This window comes from Protopterus annectens, chromosome 5.part1, assembly GCF_019279795.1.
Source record: "Protopterus annectens isolate FY-2018-M chromosome 5.part1, PAN1.0, whole genome shotgun sequence".
NCBI lineage: Eukaryota > Metazoa > Chordata > Ceratodontiformes > Protopteridae > Protopterus > Protopterus annectens.
Genome location: NC_056736.1, coordinates 730,402,833 through 730,422,064, shown reverse-complemented (window position 1 = coordinate 730,422,064; position 19,232 = coordinate 730,402,833). Strand labels below are relative to the sequence as shown.

Here is a 19,232-nt window from a genome sequence, read left to right as displayed (position 1 = left end):
AGACTGTGGACTAGGTCTCAATGACAAAGTCCCATTAAAATCCATTCTGAAATCAAAAGCCCTGCAAGTTAGGTAATTCCCTCTGTAAATACACGGACCATTTTTATTATGTTTACTATTATGCTGAAGTTTCCTCAAATTTATTTCTCTGATGCTGTACTAGTCTTTTGATATAGTTTTAAAGTATATGGTTTTAATGTCCACTGTTTGTTTAATGTTTACTGCCTCAATGGAAGAACTCATTTTATTGTTTAATTCATCTCTTTATGTGATTGGTTTTGTATAATTGTATAAGTGGATGAAGGGGAAGCCTATGTGTTTGTTTGACAAGGCCCTATGGTGAAAGTGCTTACCTGCTTCTGAAGTACTTAAAGATTTTGCTTCAATAAAACAGCTTTATTTTATGTACTGGTCATTTTACATGGTCCTGCGTTGGCTTGGATTGTTCTGCCATTATCTTGTATTATTTTACATTGGAATACTTTTATTCAGCAAAACATTTACTCTCTTGGGACTTTTCCTGGTTAATTTCTATACAATGTTGCCAGTTTCTGCTACATATTGTATTTAGCCACAAAATGAGGTTTTAGCTTAGATCAGAGCACTGGTTTTGTTTTCTAATTCCTGATATACCTGCAAGGTGATTCCCACACCCTGAACTAAGTCTTCGAAAAACCCACTCATCGATGGTTAGTGCAGGGGAAGGTTTGACCAGTGAAAGTACTTCATCTTTGCATCAGTAATGCCTGTGAGGTAGTAATACGGGGTCTAAATCATCGCCTTTGAAAATATTGGTGGGTGTTGTCATGGATTAATTATTTCAAAGGCTATAGTGGCAAATAGAAGGGTTGTCGTACCAGTTAAAGGTGTCGTGCGAAATTTCTGTATTATCACAGCTATGGATTATAGATTCTGTAAGGAATGTAAGTTTATAAACGTTGTTCACTGATATTTGTAGGTCAGATCAACTCTGGTGGTTTAGAATGGGTGACACTACATGACCCAGCCAAGATGACTGCCTATGTCCTTGGTACTGGACAGGACCTGCAGAAACTGGGATAAAAAAATAGTGTCCCAGTGGAAGACAAAAAGTAACCCAGAAAGAAAGAAGAGTGGGCAGGAGCACAAAGAGGTATAGATGGCTGCTTTTAAAGCTGCTAATAAAAAGGAACAGCTGTGCCTTTTGTCTGAAAATATAATCACAGTAAACCAGAATGTGATCTCATTGAAACACAGAAAAGGACAACAACAAACATATGTGGAAAGACTACAAGGATGGTTGCAAAATGTGGAGAAAGATAAAGAAGTAATTAAAACTGAGCTGCAGCAACAGATCCACAGAATACATGAACTAAAAGAAGTAATGCAAATCAGTAAAAGGAACAGCACCATGACGAATAGAATATGAGAGTTTAAAATACAGCTGTAAATAATCTTTGGTAACAGGAAATCAAAAGACAGCAATAGAGACCATACAGGTAGGTAGCAGCAAGCATTAGCAGCAGAAGGCAGACCCAAATATGTTTGTCATCCTTCCATTCCTCTTTTGTAAAAAAAAAAAAAAATGAAGGATTTGGGACTTAATGTAAGTGTGCAGGAAGAGAAACCAGTGAGAAGGGGGTGAACATGGGCTAAGTATAAATGGAACGAAAGAGTGGACAAAGGAGTACAGCAAGGATTAGTAGTGGAGTCAGTACAGAACAATATGAAAGCTGGACAAACTGGAAGAACACTGGTGAGATGGAATCACTGTCACTGTCAGGAAAACTGATGAGCACGGAAGGAAAAAAGGAAGGGAGTTGAGGTGCTGGAGGGGGGGGGGTAGCATAGAAATAAGAAAATAATAGGGATACACTACAGATTAAAGGAAAACACGAAAAATGGAATTAGATAATAAAATTATTACAGAACAGGAAATTCAACAAATCTATTAGAAAGGCCACTGGCAAATACTGAGGGTTGTCTAAAGGAAACAGCTAGCAAAGAAATATAAGAAGAACTAGCAGAGAGAGAGAGAGGCAGAGAGGTGCAGAAGATAAGGGAGGAGTTGGAGAATATTTAAAAGATGTGCTAATCAGGGATAGATGTAAATAATACTACAGGGAGATTTACAATCAGTAGTAAGGGACAAACTCCCAAAATATAACTGGGGAAAGAATTTACTAAGGAAATTATACACGGTAAAGGACAGGAAAGTTTGAGGGTTAGTAGATTCTTTCTACAATTCTACTAATAGAGTGGGGGTGGAAGGTCCTGGAGGAGGAAGACAAGAGAAAAGAGGACTCAAGCAAATACCTAAAAAGCAGGAGGTGGGCAAGGATAATATACCTAAAGGGCAAGGAAAAAGGAAGGAAGTGGAGAAATTATAACACTATCTCTATGGTTAATGTCGGGGTCAATAGTTTGGCAAAGGTGTTGGTGTGAAGACTGAAGCATTGCCAAAAATAGTACAAACAAGGGAGAATGGCTTTGTAAAGGGAAAGAAGTCAGAAAAAAATAGTGAGACCTGCAGGAATTTATGTGTAGGGAGGAACAGAAGCAGGAAGGGAAAGGTGAGATTGTATTTTTTGGTTCGCAGAAGACCTTTGGTGTGGTGAGACAGGCTAATGCAGTAAATGCAGGTCGGAGAAAAATTCATACATTGACTACAGGCCATATACCATGAGCCAAAAATTAAAATACTCATAAATGGAGATGTATGTGAAGATATAACAATAGACATACAGACCAGGCAGTGGTGACTTTTTTCCTCAGGCATTTTTACACTTGTGTTCGAGGAGCTGACAATCAAAGTCAAAAACAAATTAGAATTTTATCTCCCTTGGCTTGGGTGTAAATTAACGGGTCCAGAGAGTTCATATTGATGAAGTCTAGAAATTTCTGGACATACATGTTTCAGGAAGTATTAGCCTTCCAGTTTTTGGAGTATAGTGTTTGGGTTAATACTTAGGGACACCGTTCTAGTTATGCAGGAGTTATGCGCTGAGGGGGAAATAGATCTAATCTTAGAAATAATCTTGGGGTGGCCGTGGTGGTGCAACAGTTAACATTGTCACCTCCCAGCAAGAGGTTCTCTGGTTCGATTCTCGGCTGGGTTGCCTTCTGTGCCGAGTCTGCATGTCCTCCCTGTGGTCACATGGGTTACCTCCAGGTGCTCCGGTTTCCTCCCATGTTCCAAAGACATGCAGTAGGTGGATTGGACACTCTAAATTGAGTGTGTGTGTGCAAGTGAGTGGCACAAATGAATTACTATCTCAGGGCTAGCAACCTGGTGGTGTAAACTTTGGCTCGAAATGATTGTCGCTTCTGAAGCGACACCGCGACCCCATGTGCAAAATGGGAAAAGGGGTTGAGGATGGATGGGGAAGTAGAGGGGGGGCCTACAGTTAACAATGATATGGGAAGGTGTTTTGTTAATAGTAAGCTGGATGTGGAGGAGTTCCAGGTTATTTCATCTAATGAGTCTGAAGGTAAAATGCTTTCTTAAGAATGTGGACACTCTACCAACTTTTCTGCCTTTAGATGTTTAAGGTATGCCGCTCTCCAAACCATATTTTGATGCTCACAGCTATAGAAAAAAGACATTATGGACACACTGCTTAAGGAAAACATTCATTTTTATGTATAAAATACGTTTAGGACATGTACAATTTTATATTTGGTGCTGTGCATTAAATTATATATTAACACACACAAACTACAGCATGATTGTGTTTTTTAAGATGTGTGATTAGTGAAGACCCAGTGGATTGTATCGTTAGATACTGAGGTGGGTCTGTGACAGTACAGTCGCTTCTACACAGTTCTTGGTTTTCTACTGCTGGTCCAATATGGGATACTTTCTGTACAGAATTTGCGTGGCCCCCCTGTGTACATATGGGCTTTCACTGGTTTCCTTTTATGTCACCAAGACATGTCATAGTTGAATTAACTATCCTCCAAAGTATCTGTACATATGCTGTCTTCTTGCAAATCATGAATAGTTTCCCACGTTACACTCATTGATTACTGTTAGAGTCCATGTCTTCCCACCAGGACCCTGACCTAGATAAGTAAGGTACTGAGGAATGGTTTAAGAGGCTCAGTAGCCATTGACAGTGAAACATCTTTGGCCATTGCTTACACAATACTGAAACAGAACATAGTCTCTTGCAACTTTATTTATTATGGTTGTTTCTGTATATTCCTTTCAGTCACTTCCACGTAGCTTCTCCTTGACATTCCTTGCTGTTGCATCTGTGAGTTTTCTTGCTTGCTGACTAGAGAAGCCGATTCCTTCTGCACCTTTCATGAGGCTTATCCCTTTATTGACTGGTGTTGATTTGTTGGTGCATTGGTGCCTTTTCCTTTCTACTGTTCAACTCCTAAGTTGTATGTCTATCATGTATAATTTACTAAACATTGGAGCATTGCTGCAAATAATTGTTTACAGCATAACAGCAATAACAATAAGCATTACTAGTGTTTTGTTTTGTTTCATTTAGCTGGACAGTCAGCTGTTCTACATGGGACAATTTCAAAAATTATGAAGAATGAGAAACCAATCAAGAAGGTAACAAGTTATAAATTGCTTTTCTTTCTTATTATGTAAACATGCCTTTTTAAAGTAAAAGTTGAATTAATTTTTTGGTCACAGTCTTTTGTGATAATGAGACATAAGTAGTAGTTAACACTAACAGTTAGTTATTCTTCTCTAACTACACCAGAACAGCCACCAACTGGAAGACTGCATGTCTTTTTGGAGACCTGTCTGGTCATTAACAAGACAAATCCAGACTGCACCTGACTTTGTATCCGATCATAGGAAATTACTAGGCTAATGGCCCTAGGGCCCTTACATGCCAAGCCAAGTTTTTACCCTTATGTCCAAAATCAGCACATATTGTCCCTGTCCAAGAGGGACACAGGTGGAACCCCCGGGTTGAATTTATGGTCACCCATCCAGTCGTCCAGACTGAGTTTGAAGGGGGCCAATGAGTTACTCTGACATGAAGTAAGAGTCTGTTTCAAAGGTGTGTTAACATCTGGGAGACAAATCTGTCCCTCCAGCAGGTTTTATTAATGTCACATACCAGGTTAAGATCTTTAGAGCAAGTAACCTGTGTACCATTTCACTTGTAGATATGCAGGGTCAGAGACTGCCTTGTATGCAAGAGAGAGATCACCTCTGAGTAGTCTGTATGAAACAGAATAAAGTGACAGTGATTTCAGACGATCCCCCATAGGACTTGTGAGGAACCTTTGTGGTTTCTCCAGGTGCTGCTGGTGCTTGGAAAGGCACATACCAAAAGGAGAGTTGTACTCAATTATTGGCCTGATGAGGGAAAAATACAGGGAGGTTATAACTTCTTTTTTGTGCAGGCAATGCACTTACTTATGAGATGAGCAATATAAAATGCCCTTCTTACCACTGTGGAGACATGGTGGTCAAAGGTAAGGTTCCTGTCACCCTGTGTGCCTAAGTCTTTCACCACTGAGTGTGCACTTAAGGTGTTGCTACTGATGTGGCAGTTAGCAGGAACATTGCTTTTAATGAAAAGAATGATAATACATTTTTTGCATTGAGTTTAAGGCCATGACTTTGGCACCAATCATTCTTTAAGACCTTCTTAAGGATGTTGACATAATTTGGAGATTTTATGACCACTCCCAGTATGCAGTCATTCGCAAACTTTGTCAGCCACAGACCTTTAGTTTTTGCTTATACTTCTGAGAAATAGATTTCAAACAGTAGAGGTCCCAGGATTGATCCCTGTGGAACACTACTGTTACAGGTCTGCCGTTGGAGGTAGATTCCCTTATTTTTGACTGTACATGTTCTGTCAGTGAGCCAATTAGCAACCCATCTAACGATATAAGGGTTGTTGCCTAGTTGGGTGTTTGTCAATGATGCCTGAGTGGGGGATACTGTAAAATTCCTTGGCTAAGTCCAGGTAAGCTGTATACACAGATTTACCTTAGTCCAGGACCCTGTTGACTGTCTTGAAGAAATCCATAAGGTTTAACAGGCATGATCTCCCTTTGACAAATCCAAACTGAGTAGGGTCAAGTGTTTGGAGATTACCTATATCTTTGTTGATAAGGTCCATGATAGTTCATTCCATGGCCTTGCAGATAAGACTAGTCAGGCTAATAGGTCTGTAGTTCCTGGGTTGAGTGGAAGCACCACCTTTGTGCAAGGGAATAATGGTGGCTGTTTTCCAGTCAGCTGGTACAAAGCCTGTGCTTAGACTATGATTGAAAAGAGTACTCACTGATGTTGCTAATTCATGTTGTAGCCCACGTAGGATGCAGCCCAGGATGTTTCAGGTCCCATAGATGCTGTGTTTTTCTGACTTAGAGAGGCATTTATGGCCTGTTCTTTAGAGATACAAGGTAGGGGACAAGTGGTAGGGATGTCATGGGGTATGTGTGGTGGGGACAGGGGAGTGAAGTTTTCACAGAACCTGTCAGCCAGCAGGTTAGCTATGTCCACAGGTACAGTTACCCTGTGCTTTCTCCTATTAACCTGGTGAACTTGGGTATTCTGAGGCAGTGTAACAACTGCCTCATGTACACAGACTACCCTCAACACTCAGACTTATGAGAGATGCACTTATATATCCAAACTGGAAGACATACACTCTCCAGCCAAGACCAGAATAGCTGGTCAAGAGGAGAAGGTCAACACCAGCACCACACCACATGGAACACATAGCCCTCCAGAACACCCACCATCACAGTTCTCACATAAAAACACAAACCAGACACCCACCTTTGTGGAGACTCTCAGTAGAAATCTACCCAAACAGCAGAGATCTCCAAATCAGAAATGCACTCAACCACCACAATACAGCACAAATCACAAGACACATAGCTCACCTACACAGTGTGACCCTCAACCTAATCCCCTAAGGCAAAACAGCTTGCCCAATGCACTAATCATAGGTGACTCTATAGTGAGGCAAGTTGACGTCCCACTCACTAGGTTGAATAAGGAGAAGGTAACAATCAGCTGTCTGTCGGGTGCCAGGATCCGACACACTCAGGTCACTCCACAGCAAGTACAAGTATGACTCTGTCATTGTCCATGTGGGTGTGAATGACCTGAGATGCACCTCCCTGGACTACATGAAAAGAGACATGGAGGAGCTCTTGGATTATGTGGCCCAGGCAGGTATGACTCTAGCCCCGAACAGCATCCTACCATCGCCCAGAATAATACCACAGTACAAGCAGAAAATGATTGACTTCAACAATTGGCTAAGTTTCTGGTGTCATTCTAAGGGGATCCAGTATCTGTCTGCTTGGGATGACATGAATGACAGACCTCGATGCTTTGCCAGAGATGGCCTGCATCTGTCACCCCTAGGTTTCTGGATACTGGCTAAGGCTTTTGCCACCCCTATAGTGCATTTTTAGGTGGTGTTCCAAAGACCAAATTACCACCATAACAGCTGTAAATAAATGAAATCTGAGGGTCATGCTACTCAGTGCTAGAAGTCTAAATCTGAAGATGCACTCACTCGAAGCACTCCTCAAAATGGAGAACATCGACATTTGTACTGTAATGGAGACTTGGTTTAAAGCAGCAGAAAGCACCCCTGCACTACCAGGCTATAACTCATTCCACTTCTTTTGGCCCCAGAATATAGACCAAAGCTCCAAAGGTAGTGGCATCTCCATATTCATAAAGGATATACACACCTCTAAACTAGTAGCCCAACATGACGCATCAGAGATACTTCAGGTACAACTAACATTGATACACCAACACTGTTTTATTAAGCCACAAAGTGTTATAAAATCAACAAAATGCTGTAAAATGTAGTGTTTTCATTTCTGTTCATTCAGAAGCTTCATCAGAATAAATTAAAAACATTTAAGTCCACATTTTATACTATTAAACACACCTGCATAAAGGTAAAAACTAATCACTGGACCTCAACAATAATTCTTTTTACATTAACCTTTCCTTTTAGCCCTTAAAGCAACAAACAACCAAACCAAGAAGCCATAACTAAAAATTACATTTTCATCAAAAAAATGTGTGTGTGTGTGTGTGTGTGTGTGTGTGTGTGTGTGTGTGTGTGTGTGTGTGTGTGTGTGTGTATGTATGTATATATATATATATATATATATATATATATATATATATATATATATATATGTGTGTGTGTGTGTGTGTGTGTGTATCTCGTATATAATATAATATAATATAATGTGTAGAATGTAGCTGTGTAAAACCATAACACTGGGTAAGACGGAGAGTCAGGTCGTAGCCTGCAGGAAACTATTAAGGTCCAATCTAACACTCTCATACTGGGTGACTTCAACTACCCCTCCATCAACTGGGAAAACTATTCATGCACCAATACACTTGCCCAGTGCTTCCTGGAATTCATTAATTTCAATGCGCTGGATCAGCTCATTCTTGCCCCCACTAGAGGATGCAGCATCCTTGACCTGGTTATTACTAACATGGGCAACTGTTGCTCAACACCAATAGTCAATTCCTCCCTGGTTAGATCCGACCATAAACTAATTACCATGGAAATCCACATCTCACCCACATCCCCAGCAAAGGTAACCACGATGAAGAACTTCTCCAAAGCTGAATTTGGGCTCCTAAAACAGAGGTGGCTAACTTCACGGGACCCATGCAAATAGAAAATAGGTACATGACTGCTGAATCATACACCAGTGCGCTGTACAAACACGTACATAAATGCATGGAACTAGCTATAGCCAACAGAACCAAGACACGGTCCTCCAAAAAACGGAAGCCAATCTGATGGTCCCCTGCCATTAACAAACTCTACAACAGAAGGAAGAAACTGTTGCAGCAAAAGGTGAAGTCCCAAAACTGGAAAAACTCCGTTATTAGCCTCAACAAAAAGTTGAGATCCCTCATGAAAACCTCTAAAGCTAGCTATGAAGGCAGAATTGCGGCAGACACTGAAAACAATCACAAAGCCTTCTACAGTTATATCAAGAATCTTCAAGGCAATACCCAGATTTGCTGTACAATGGTACCTCCTATACTGAGCCCTCAGATATTGACAACATACTGGCTGACAGATTCAGTGCCATCTTTACCCCTCTCTCCCCCTAAAGGACCAATCACAATACCGGAATAATGCCAGGCACCCAGCATTACTGCAGCACAGGTTAAAGCTGCATTGTCCAAGGCCAAGAATACAGCTTCCATGGGACCAGATAATATTCCTGGCTGGGTTCTACATGAACTACAAAATAAACTGGCACCACACCTGGGTGCCCTGTTCAATCACAGCCTCACCTCAGGCTTTGTCCCTACAGAGTGGCACACTGCTACAGTCATCTCTCTCCATAAAGGAGGAGTGACTACAGACCCTGGGAATTATCGCCCCATTAGCCTGAGGAGTCTGATATGTATGGCTGTTTTCTGTAAAGCAAGTATAATAATGTATGAGCTGCATCGAATTCTGTCTGAAAGAAACGTAAAAAAAAAATTAAAAGAGATTTCATTGTTGGGGTTGATCAAAATTCTTTCAAGACCTGAAAATAATTAGTAAAATGAAAACGTTCATCTTTTTTTTATTGTTTTATTTGTTCATATTTGTTAAATGGGGAAGAGTACTGATCAACAGTGATCTTTCTTGGAGTCAGTCTGGCAGCACTACCTGTTTAAGTAACTTCCTTAGAGTTTTACAATAGGGAAAGGTGAGACTGAGAGAATTGAACCCTGGCCTACAGGAAGCAGCTTGCTAACAGCTCATAGCCATTATCCCCTGCAATGACCGACAGAAACATTTCTTCATTAACATTAAGAGGCTAAGTACCAACAAGGACTTGTTCAGAGAATTGTAGGAGGCTATCTTATTTTGCTTTGCAGATTATAGTAGGTAGTATCCATGTGCAGGGTATGTGTAATTCTAACAGAAGACTGTACGATTATGCAACAGTCAAAATAGCTCAGTGTACAGGACACACTAATGACAACATATTGTAAATGGAAATTAGGGAACCACAAATTGCAGTCCAGTTTAGAAACATGAAAAACAGTGGTGTTGCATTGTGGTGCATTCCCATTTTGTTTGCCAAGAGTCATGGTGGACATGATTGGAACAAGGCTAGGAATACAGGCAGCAGCAGCACAGTAGTATGCACTGAAGGTCACAGTATTGCACATTATTGCCATCTATTACGAAAAAGTGATAGGAACAGCGCCTGAGGTGTCATCAGCTTACAGACTAACACAGTGCGGAACATGTCTCTGTGGACTGGAATACTGTAAACAACCTGGTTTGTATGGCCCACAAGAAAATCAAGGGAGATGCATGGCATGCCATTCATGTGGACAAAAAAGGTATATGTATTCTTAACCATCCAAACTATAGGAACATTTCAGCAACCTGTGGGGGAGATGTAATGGGTACTAGCCACTGGTGTTGCAAATCCTAAACCAGTTCCTAGACTTTACACTGCTCAACACTGAGGAGCCCCAGGACAGCAGAGAAATGAGCCAACACAATGTGGGTATTTTATTACACAGCCATTTTCCAAGAGATTCTGGGAGTCATAGATTACACAGTTGTTATCAAGGACCCACCAGGTCCGCAGGGGAGACAGACGAATACTGCTTTGTTGTCAGCCTATTTGTCCTCTATTTCACTTCTCTTGTACAGTTTTCTAACAGTCAGCAGTGGTATGTAAGGCAGTTTGTCCTTGAAACATTATTTTCTTGTGTCCTTCTACATCAGAATGTCTTTTGTAGTCATCCATGCTAGCTGAAGTTCTGAAACTGTCTTGGACTACAATGACTTCCTCTTCATAAACCTGTACAACCTGTCCATTCATCATTGTACCCCCATAATTCTTCTAAAGCTGACTCAGGAATGTCAGTCGTAGCTGGAAGTTTTAACATAGTCTGGGTTAATGATCACTTCCTCAGTCATCTTCCCACTGTCCTGGCTAAATATTCCCCTCTGCATGAGTACCACTTTGGATCAGCCACAGAAATAGGTCACAAGTTGAATGTGCCTAAGCTGATCAACAAAACATAAAAAAATAAAACACTTTCCATGGCAAATTCACTAAATGAGAGCAGGTAAGTTTATTATAACAAATAACACAGAAGTGGATTGATAATCAAAGAGTATTTCACAAACTTCTGTCTACACAGCATATCAACTCCTCTAAGGCCCTAATTATAATTAATATTAATCAGCATAATATTCACAGCTGGCAAGTAATAGATCTGAGTAAAATAACTCATCAAGCAGCCAGTTGTTACTGTAGCTTAAGTGAAGGTGGACATAGACTCCTAGAGTCATAGATATTCCAAAGCCACTGAGTCTCTTGACTGTTCTTGGCTTGTCAGTACCATCCCTCAAGCAGCAACCGAAATACCTAGGTAGCAAAGTACATTTTTGTTTTGTACAGATGTATTGTCTAGACACTGAACATCAACTTCAGCAAATGATAAGGATAGGGAAATGGAATGCAAAACTAAAGGCACACAGGATGAAATTAAGTACAGAAAAAACAGTTGTCATGGCAGCAAATGGGGAAAATCAGAAGAAGCTGAGAATTAACATAAAAAAAGAAAATAGTGTCACAGGTTAACAGCTTCAAGTATCTGAGAGTGGTGGTTGAGGAAAAGGACAGTTTGAGGAAGTCATAGCTAGAATCAGAGAGACTGCAGCCAAATGGAACATAGAGTCATGGATAATGTGGAACAAAAGATTATAAAAGAATCTGAAAAGTAAGGTATTCAAAACTGTGGTGTGATCTGTACTACTTTATTTTAAAGAAACTAAGTCAGTGAAGGCAGGGCAGATGGGGAAGCAAGTGGTCATAGAGATGAAGTGCGTGAAATATTTGTACAGTGTACACTGTGGGACATATGAAGATATAAGGACATCAGAACAGAAGACAATGTAGCTCAAACTACAGAAAAGGTCAAAGAGAACAGATTACAGTGATTCATAAATATAAGCAGGAAAGCAGAAAACATCTGGTCAAGAAGAAAGGGGGAAGACTAGAAAAAAGCAAGAGGAAACAAGGATATCCAGCATAGTGATGGTTGGACTGTTTGAGAGAATACCTGAGACAGCCAGGCATGAGCATCAAAGGATGTAGGAAAGAGGCATTAAATCAAGAAACATGGTCACAGAGGGGCGTGGCCAGGATGCTGAAGAGATAGGAGCAGAATTCTTCAGCTCTGCTGTTCTTGACATATTTCTGACAGGAAATTTTATTTTGGTGTTTTTTTTTGTTGTTTATTTTATAAAAAGTCATTAATTTAAAGCATTCCCTTCAATAACATATACATTTTATTTGGAATTATTTAACTTTTCCTGTCAAAATGTTACCTGAAAGAATGTACCTCTTACAAACAAGATAAGTCACAACAAAAGTAACTCTCATGAAACTGCATCGAAGGAGGAGCTTCAAGTACTTAACCAGTATACAGGAGACATCACTGAAAATGGATAAAATGGATAGCAAGTTAGAAAACTATATGGATAGATATTCCAAACTAATGGATTTATTTCAAGAGACACTCGCTCAACAAAAACTTCTAATCTCTGGAATGGAGGAATCCTTAAATGATATAGATAAAAGACTGTAAGAAGATGAACACAATACAGAATTTTTACTGAAACAAAATACACTCCTGTTGTCTAAACTAGATGATCTGGAGAACAGATCACGAAGAAATAATAAAAGGATCTTTGGACTTTCAGAGAAAATTGAAGGGAATAACATAGTAAGCTTTCTGACAACCTGGCTCCCTAATGCACTTGATTTGAGTGAAGCTATGTCTTGTGGAATTGAGAGAGTGCATAGACCTCTCACAATGCTTCTTTGTGGCAAAAATACTACCCCAAGATCTGTATTTGTTAGATTTTTTCATCTCTTGACAAAGAACTGATCCTTATGAATGTGTGGGCAAAATCTCCTATCAAGTTAGATGGGAAAATAATTAGGTTTAATAATGACTACTCTCCTACTGTTATTTCCAAAAGAAAATAATTGTTGCCCTTCATCAATGAACTAAAGAAAAAAACAAATCAAAATGCACTTGCTCTTCCCAGCCAAGTTAAAGGTATTTCTACAGGATGAAACTAAAATCTTTGAAGCCATAGACACTGCACTATCTTTCTTAAAACAAACAAAAAATAATGGAACAACCTGAAGAAATGGATTGGAGTAATAGTACATTGAAAAGATTGGCTGAGAGAAATGGTTAGAAGACACAGAAAGGAAGAAGAAGCTAAAAGAAAAGTGACTTTCTGAAAGTTCAAGTTCCCATTCTAAATCTGCAAGAAATATTTGTATATTGTTTAAATAGTCTTTTTATATACTGTATCCTTTCTTCGCTTGTACACTATATTCACATGATGTTTCAATTCAACTGAGAGAAAATACTTTACTGCAACAATAAGGTGAATATATAAATGTTATCTTATTTATTTTATTAACTATATCATTTTAAATTAATTTCTGCCTGCAACAGCTTTGCTAGCTTGTTTAATAAGTCTCACAGATAATAGCTTCAGTAACTCTTTTTTAATCACTCCTTGACTAATACTTCAGCATTGCTTGCATAGTTGCTAAAAATCTAAGGCAGCATTTAAAACTATACTGGTTCCTTTATTCTATTTATAATTACTTCCTTTATTAATGATGCATGAACAGTTCTGCTTTGCCAATTTTTGTTTATCCCATTGCTTTGTTTAGTTTTCAGAAGAGTGCGCTTTCTAAGTCATAAGACATCACTTTGAATGCAGCAGTATAATTGGTTCACTTTTGTCACGTTAGCGGTTTTCCTAGTAAGCTGAGATGTAAATGCAATGATACTAGCATTAGCTTTTCTGTTTGATACTTAAGTAGTTGGGTATCTGTGCGACACAGCTGTCTTGCATACTGAACCATGTACTCCGATAAGGTAGCCTTTCTCATTGTTATCATTATTGTACTGCTGCATTAGATTCTAACTGCTTGTTTATTTAGCTGTATATGGGTTTTCCTCAGCTTTTGGCAGCTAATTGTTTGGCTTCGTTGGTCTGGTGGAAAGAGAATTGGGGAGCTGATGCCTGGTGAATTGGTGTACATTGGCTTTATCTGATCATTATATGAAAGGGAAATGCTTCATTGGGGGTTTGGTAGTGTGGACTTTGTCAGATTTGATTGTAGTGGTAGTTGTCTTCCGGTGGTGAATGAGTGCCTTTTTATTGTTTGCATTATTCTATTTTATTTCTGGATCAGTAAAACAGTGTTAAAAACAGTGTTAGATTTAGCTTTGGTTTGTCTAGTGTGATGGTGGGATCTTGCAAATTATTTATTATTGGTGGTGTAATGGATCTGTGTTTTGGCAGTTTTTTTTTTTTTTTACTTAGTTGAGTGCCACCTTGGTTACGTTCATTAAGGGACGTGAGCAGGTGACAGGAAGTATTACCCCATTAATATTTATATTTCAAAGAAAAGAAGTATAACTTATGTAATATAATAAATAATTGTTGTACCAATATTTCTCTGTCTGTAATATTCACAGTCTAGTCTAAAACCCCCAGAGTTTTCACATTTACAGGTAGGATGTTTTTATTTCCCTTTTTTTTTTTTTTTTTTGTCATTCAATCAAACATTCTGGTGGTTTATAACATTCTTAAGAAGTTTAAAATCAGATTTTTCTTTTTTAAACAATGTTAAGTGATTTCATTTAATGCTATAATTGGTAAAGGAGGGTGAGGGGGAATAGGCGAAGAAAGGAAGGAATAACGGAATGCAAGCTAACTGCAGTACAGAAATATTACAGATGTTAAAGTATTAAGTGCTTCAAAACAGTAGCAGAGGAACCTATGGAATTACAATATAATAATTGGTCTAAATAAGTTACTATGTACTATGCATTAGATACATTCACTCAGCTAATCAGGTGAATTGTATGATATTCAGGAATTGAATTTTAATATACTTGACTGATAGTATTAAAGTCATTGAAGTACAGATCTATAAGCTGACATGAATACAGTTGGGAACATCTTTATTGCCACCTATTGGGGAATTTTATTTATACATCTGTTTCATTTACCACTGTATCTACTTGCAGTTACAAGTAACTTTATGTACAAAGAGGGAGGACAGGGAAGAACTAGAAAAGAGAAAGGAAAAATGTATACAGAGTCCTTATGTGATGCAACTCATTCTATATGTTAAACAATACTAGGCTTTTTATATATATATATATATATATATATATATATATATATATGTATATATATATATATATATATATATATATATATATATATATATATATATATATATATATATATATATATATATATATATATATATATATATATATATATATATATATATATATATATTATATATATATAGATATATATATCAGTTTTGTCTCCCTGTTTACAGAAACACAAATTGATTTGCTCAGTGGATAATATATGTATTATGCAATTGTATGCCTATATCTATGTGAACAAATATGTATGCGTGTGCAATGTTTACTTGTGCACTGTTCTAGGCTGACTCGAATCTAAATAGAAAATGTACTATATCACATAGTTAATTGAAAAGAAAAATGTAATGCTTATAGTTATTCATCTGATAAACAGTTTAATTACATTGGGTTTACTGAAGAGAAATGACACCAATAAACATATTGATATTACTTATTCTCCTTACACCACAGTAAATATTATATTACAGTTTCAACCATACTTTATGGTGGCTGTAGCATAGGTATTACATATAGTAGTGGTATATACATTTTTTAGACGTTTAATTTCATTGATAAGTTTTAAACAATAATAAACATGTACTACTGACATCTTACTTATTCAGTACATCTCAAGTTTTCTTAGCTAAGATGACTCCACATGAAAATATATAAATCAGTTGTTATGTGTTATACTTGACTGAATGATCTTATATTGTGTCATAATTTATATTTTATATCCTCATTAAAGACTATAGCTGCCATCTCTTAATGCAAAAGTAAATGTTTTCAATTGTACACTTAAAACCTGTTTTAAAGCTTATTCATGATGTAGAGATCACATTTTTAAATAGTCAAGATTAGTGATGTCTTAGCCAGACAATATCCTTGTATGGATCATAATGTATATAAAATCAAGAGGTGTCATGCTTAGAATGAAGCACTGTTGAATACTTTGTTTTCGTCCTGATGTACTAGGGAAAATTCTACAAATGTTAAATGATTTGTAAAATACCTACATTTTACACATGAACCTACTGTTACTTTCTGACAAAAATGAATAGTGATTGTGTTATTAAAATGTCTGTACAATACTATTGATCTAAGTCATGTTGTATCCAACTTATCATATTTAGACATAACTGTACTTGGAACTGATATTGTTAACATAATCTCATTAGATATGGTCAGTAACACTTCAAGAGTGATACAAGATGTATGCAGAGTACCCAGAAGCATTTAGAGAAATGTTGCTTTAAATAATAACACACAGCAATATTGCTTCTACAACTTATCTTAACAACTTTGCTATTGGTGTAGTTGAAATCCAAATGAGCAATAGACTTAAGTATTATCTTGCAAGGATAAGCATCATAAACATTGTAAGATTTTAACTGATATTTTAATATTTGTTGGTACTGGCACATAAAATATGAATTTGGAACCCTAATTTTGACAAATCTACCTCTCTTAACTTTTGGACAATAGAAGTTAAGAGGAATATAAAAACCCATAACAGCTGTTTATTGATGTGGATCATTCTTTTAATGTTGTCAGATAGCAATGCTATGGACTTATAAAATGTTGGTATAGACTTGGCATGGTCATATGTTTAAACACATATTTAACAATATCTAGTTTCTATGAGAAATATTTTAAATATACAATCTATCTTATACTAAAACTGATACAGTAGTAAAACATGCCTTCAATTTATATTGTGAAATACATAATAGCAATTTCGTGTATGTCTCATTTTATGCATGATGTTAAAAAACAATTGTACATGTAATATTTGATTAGCTTACTTTGATATTTAGAACCTTTTTATTTATTAGTTATAGGTTACTCTAGCTGTTATTAAAGTAATCTTTAGGAACAATAAGTTAAGTTTAATAATCAGTTACAGTTAGATATCTGTTGTAGGTTCATAAAATAGATTTAATTCATAATAGAGAAGAAAATCTTACAGGAGGGTTAATAAATCATAATCAAAATCTTATTAAAATACCACTTTGAGTGAAACATTTACACAAAACTCAGGTTCTGATTGGTAGAGATTAACTTATTCTGCTTCTTAGATAGACAGTAGGACTTAGATGGATACACTGTCTAGGTCTGGCGTTATATGCACCATAAGGGATAGGTGGGTTGGCATTTTACTATGTAATCTAGTTCTTGTTTTAAGTGCACTTATGTTGGTGTCTATAGGGTATATTTCCATAAGAACAAGATACCCGATTAAATTGACAAAAAATATAAGAAATGGAAGAGAGGTCGAACTATAACTTTTAAAACTGAAATAAACGAGCTGGGCAAAGAGATTAAGCATAGTGTTAGACAAGATCAAGAAAAATTTGAAGAACATTTATATAAAGATATTGAGCATAATAGGAATCCTTTTTATAGATACATAAGATGTGGAAGGAGTAAAGATACACAAATTGATAAACTGTGTGCAGATTCTAAAATTTATTCTCAGACACAAGAGATTATAGATATAGTTACAAAATCTTACGCAAAACAGTTAGGCTGCACAAAAGGGGCAGTAAGTTGTCCTAGTGACATCCAGGTAACCCCAGATACTGGAATCAAATTAGATTACATTGAAAAAGAACTGGGAAAACTGGATCCAAACAAAGCACTGGGAGGAGATGGAATAAGTAACAATGACTTGAGAACACTTAAGCAAGAACTTATACTGCCATTACATCTGTTATTCACTAGGTCATATAAATATGGGGAGAGTCCTCAAGATTGGAGTCATGCACTTATTAAACCTGTCTTTAAGGGAAAGGGGAGTAGGACAAACCCAGAATCATATAGACCCTTAAGTCTGCTTTCATGTTGTGGAAAAATAATGGAGAAGGTCATACTGGATAAGTTATTGTCAGAACTGGATAGGTTGGGAATTGAAACCATATATCAGCATGCATATGTTGAAAATAGATCTATTACCACCTGTAACATGATGTTCTATAACAATATAATAACAGCTATGAATGAAAAATTGTGCTTTGATGTGATTTATATAGATTTACCTTCAGCATTTGACAGGGTCATGCATAAAACACTGATCAATATATGAGTACAACTAGGTATTGCTGTACTGTTGATAAGATGGATAGCTGCATGGCTTACAAATAGGACATGGCAAGTATCACACACCAACTGGACAGGTGAAATCCTTGGTTACAGTCAAGGTGTCCCTCAGGGCTCTGTACTAGGCCCTTACTTGCTTAGGTTGTTTCTTTCAGACCTTACTTTTTCATCTAGGTGTTCTATAGTCTATATGCTGATGACCTGAAATTGGGCAAACTGATTACAAGTGTTACAGATAAGGCACGTCTGCAAAATATTTTGACTAAATTGACCATTTGGGCACGAGAGAATAATATGTTGATATATACATCAAAAACTAAGCATATGAGATTTGGGATACATAAACTGAAAGGTGAATATTTAATACAGCACACAGAGATTGAAATTGTAGACTCATTTAAGGACCTGGGTATATGGGTAGATTCAGCCATGAGGTTTTCTAATCATATCAACCAATTGGCTAATGATAGTTACAGAACTATAGGTTGCATAAAAAGATTTATAAAGTCTAGGAAATCAAACATAATAAAGTCATTGTTTGTTAGTTACATTCGACCCAAACTTGAGTATGGAATAACAATATGGAAACCCTATAGGAAAACAGGCATGAATAAAATGGAAGGAGTACAGTTGAAATATACTAAGGGAATCCATGGATGTGAAAATCTAAGTTATTATGAAAGACTAAAATATCTGAACTTGTACAGTGTCTCTTACAGATATTTAAGAGGAGATCTTATTTAGGTATATAGGGCATTTAGGGACAACTACCTCTGGGAATGTTTGGGGTTATCAAAAAGTACTAGAGAATCATCAGATATCCTATGTAGAACAGTCTATAGGAATGAGAAGTGTACTAATTGGTTCTCTGACAGAGTAGCTGATGCTTGGAACAGACTACCAAATTACATTAAAGCAA

General features: G+C 37.2%; 1 protein-coding gene across 4 annotated transcripts in view; it reads left to right on the top strand.

Annotated features, from left to right (window-relative positions):
• SQOR (sulfide quinone oxidoreductase) overlaps nucleotides 1-19,232 on the top strand; it is an 802,763-nt gene that overhangs the window by 725,911 nt on the left and 57,620 nt on the right. For all 4 annotated transcript variants that reach the window (XM_044073360.1, XM_044073363.1, XM_044073361.1 and 1 more), the window contains one exon: nucleotides 4,485-4,552. In XM_044073360.1, the coding sequence (XP_043929295.1) occupies nucleotides 4,485-4,552 (68 nt within the window). The remainder of the gene's footprint in view (nucleotides 1-4,484; nucleotides 4,553-19,232) is intronic.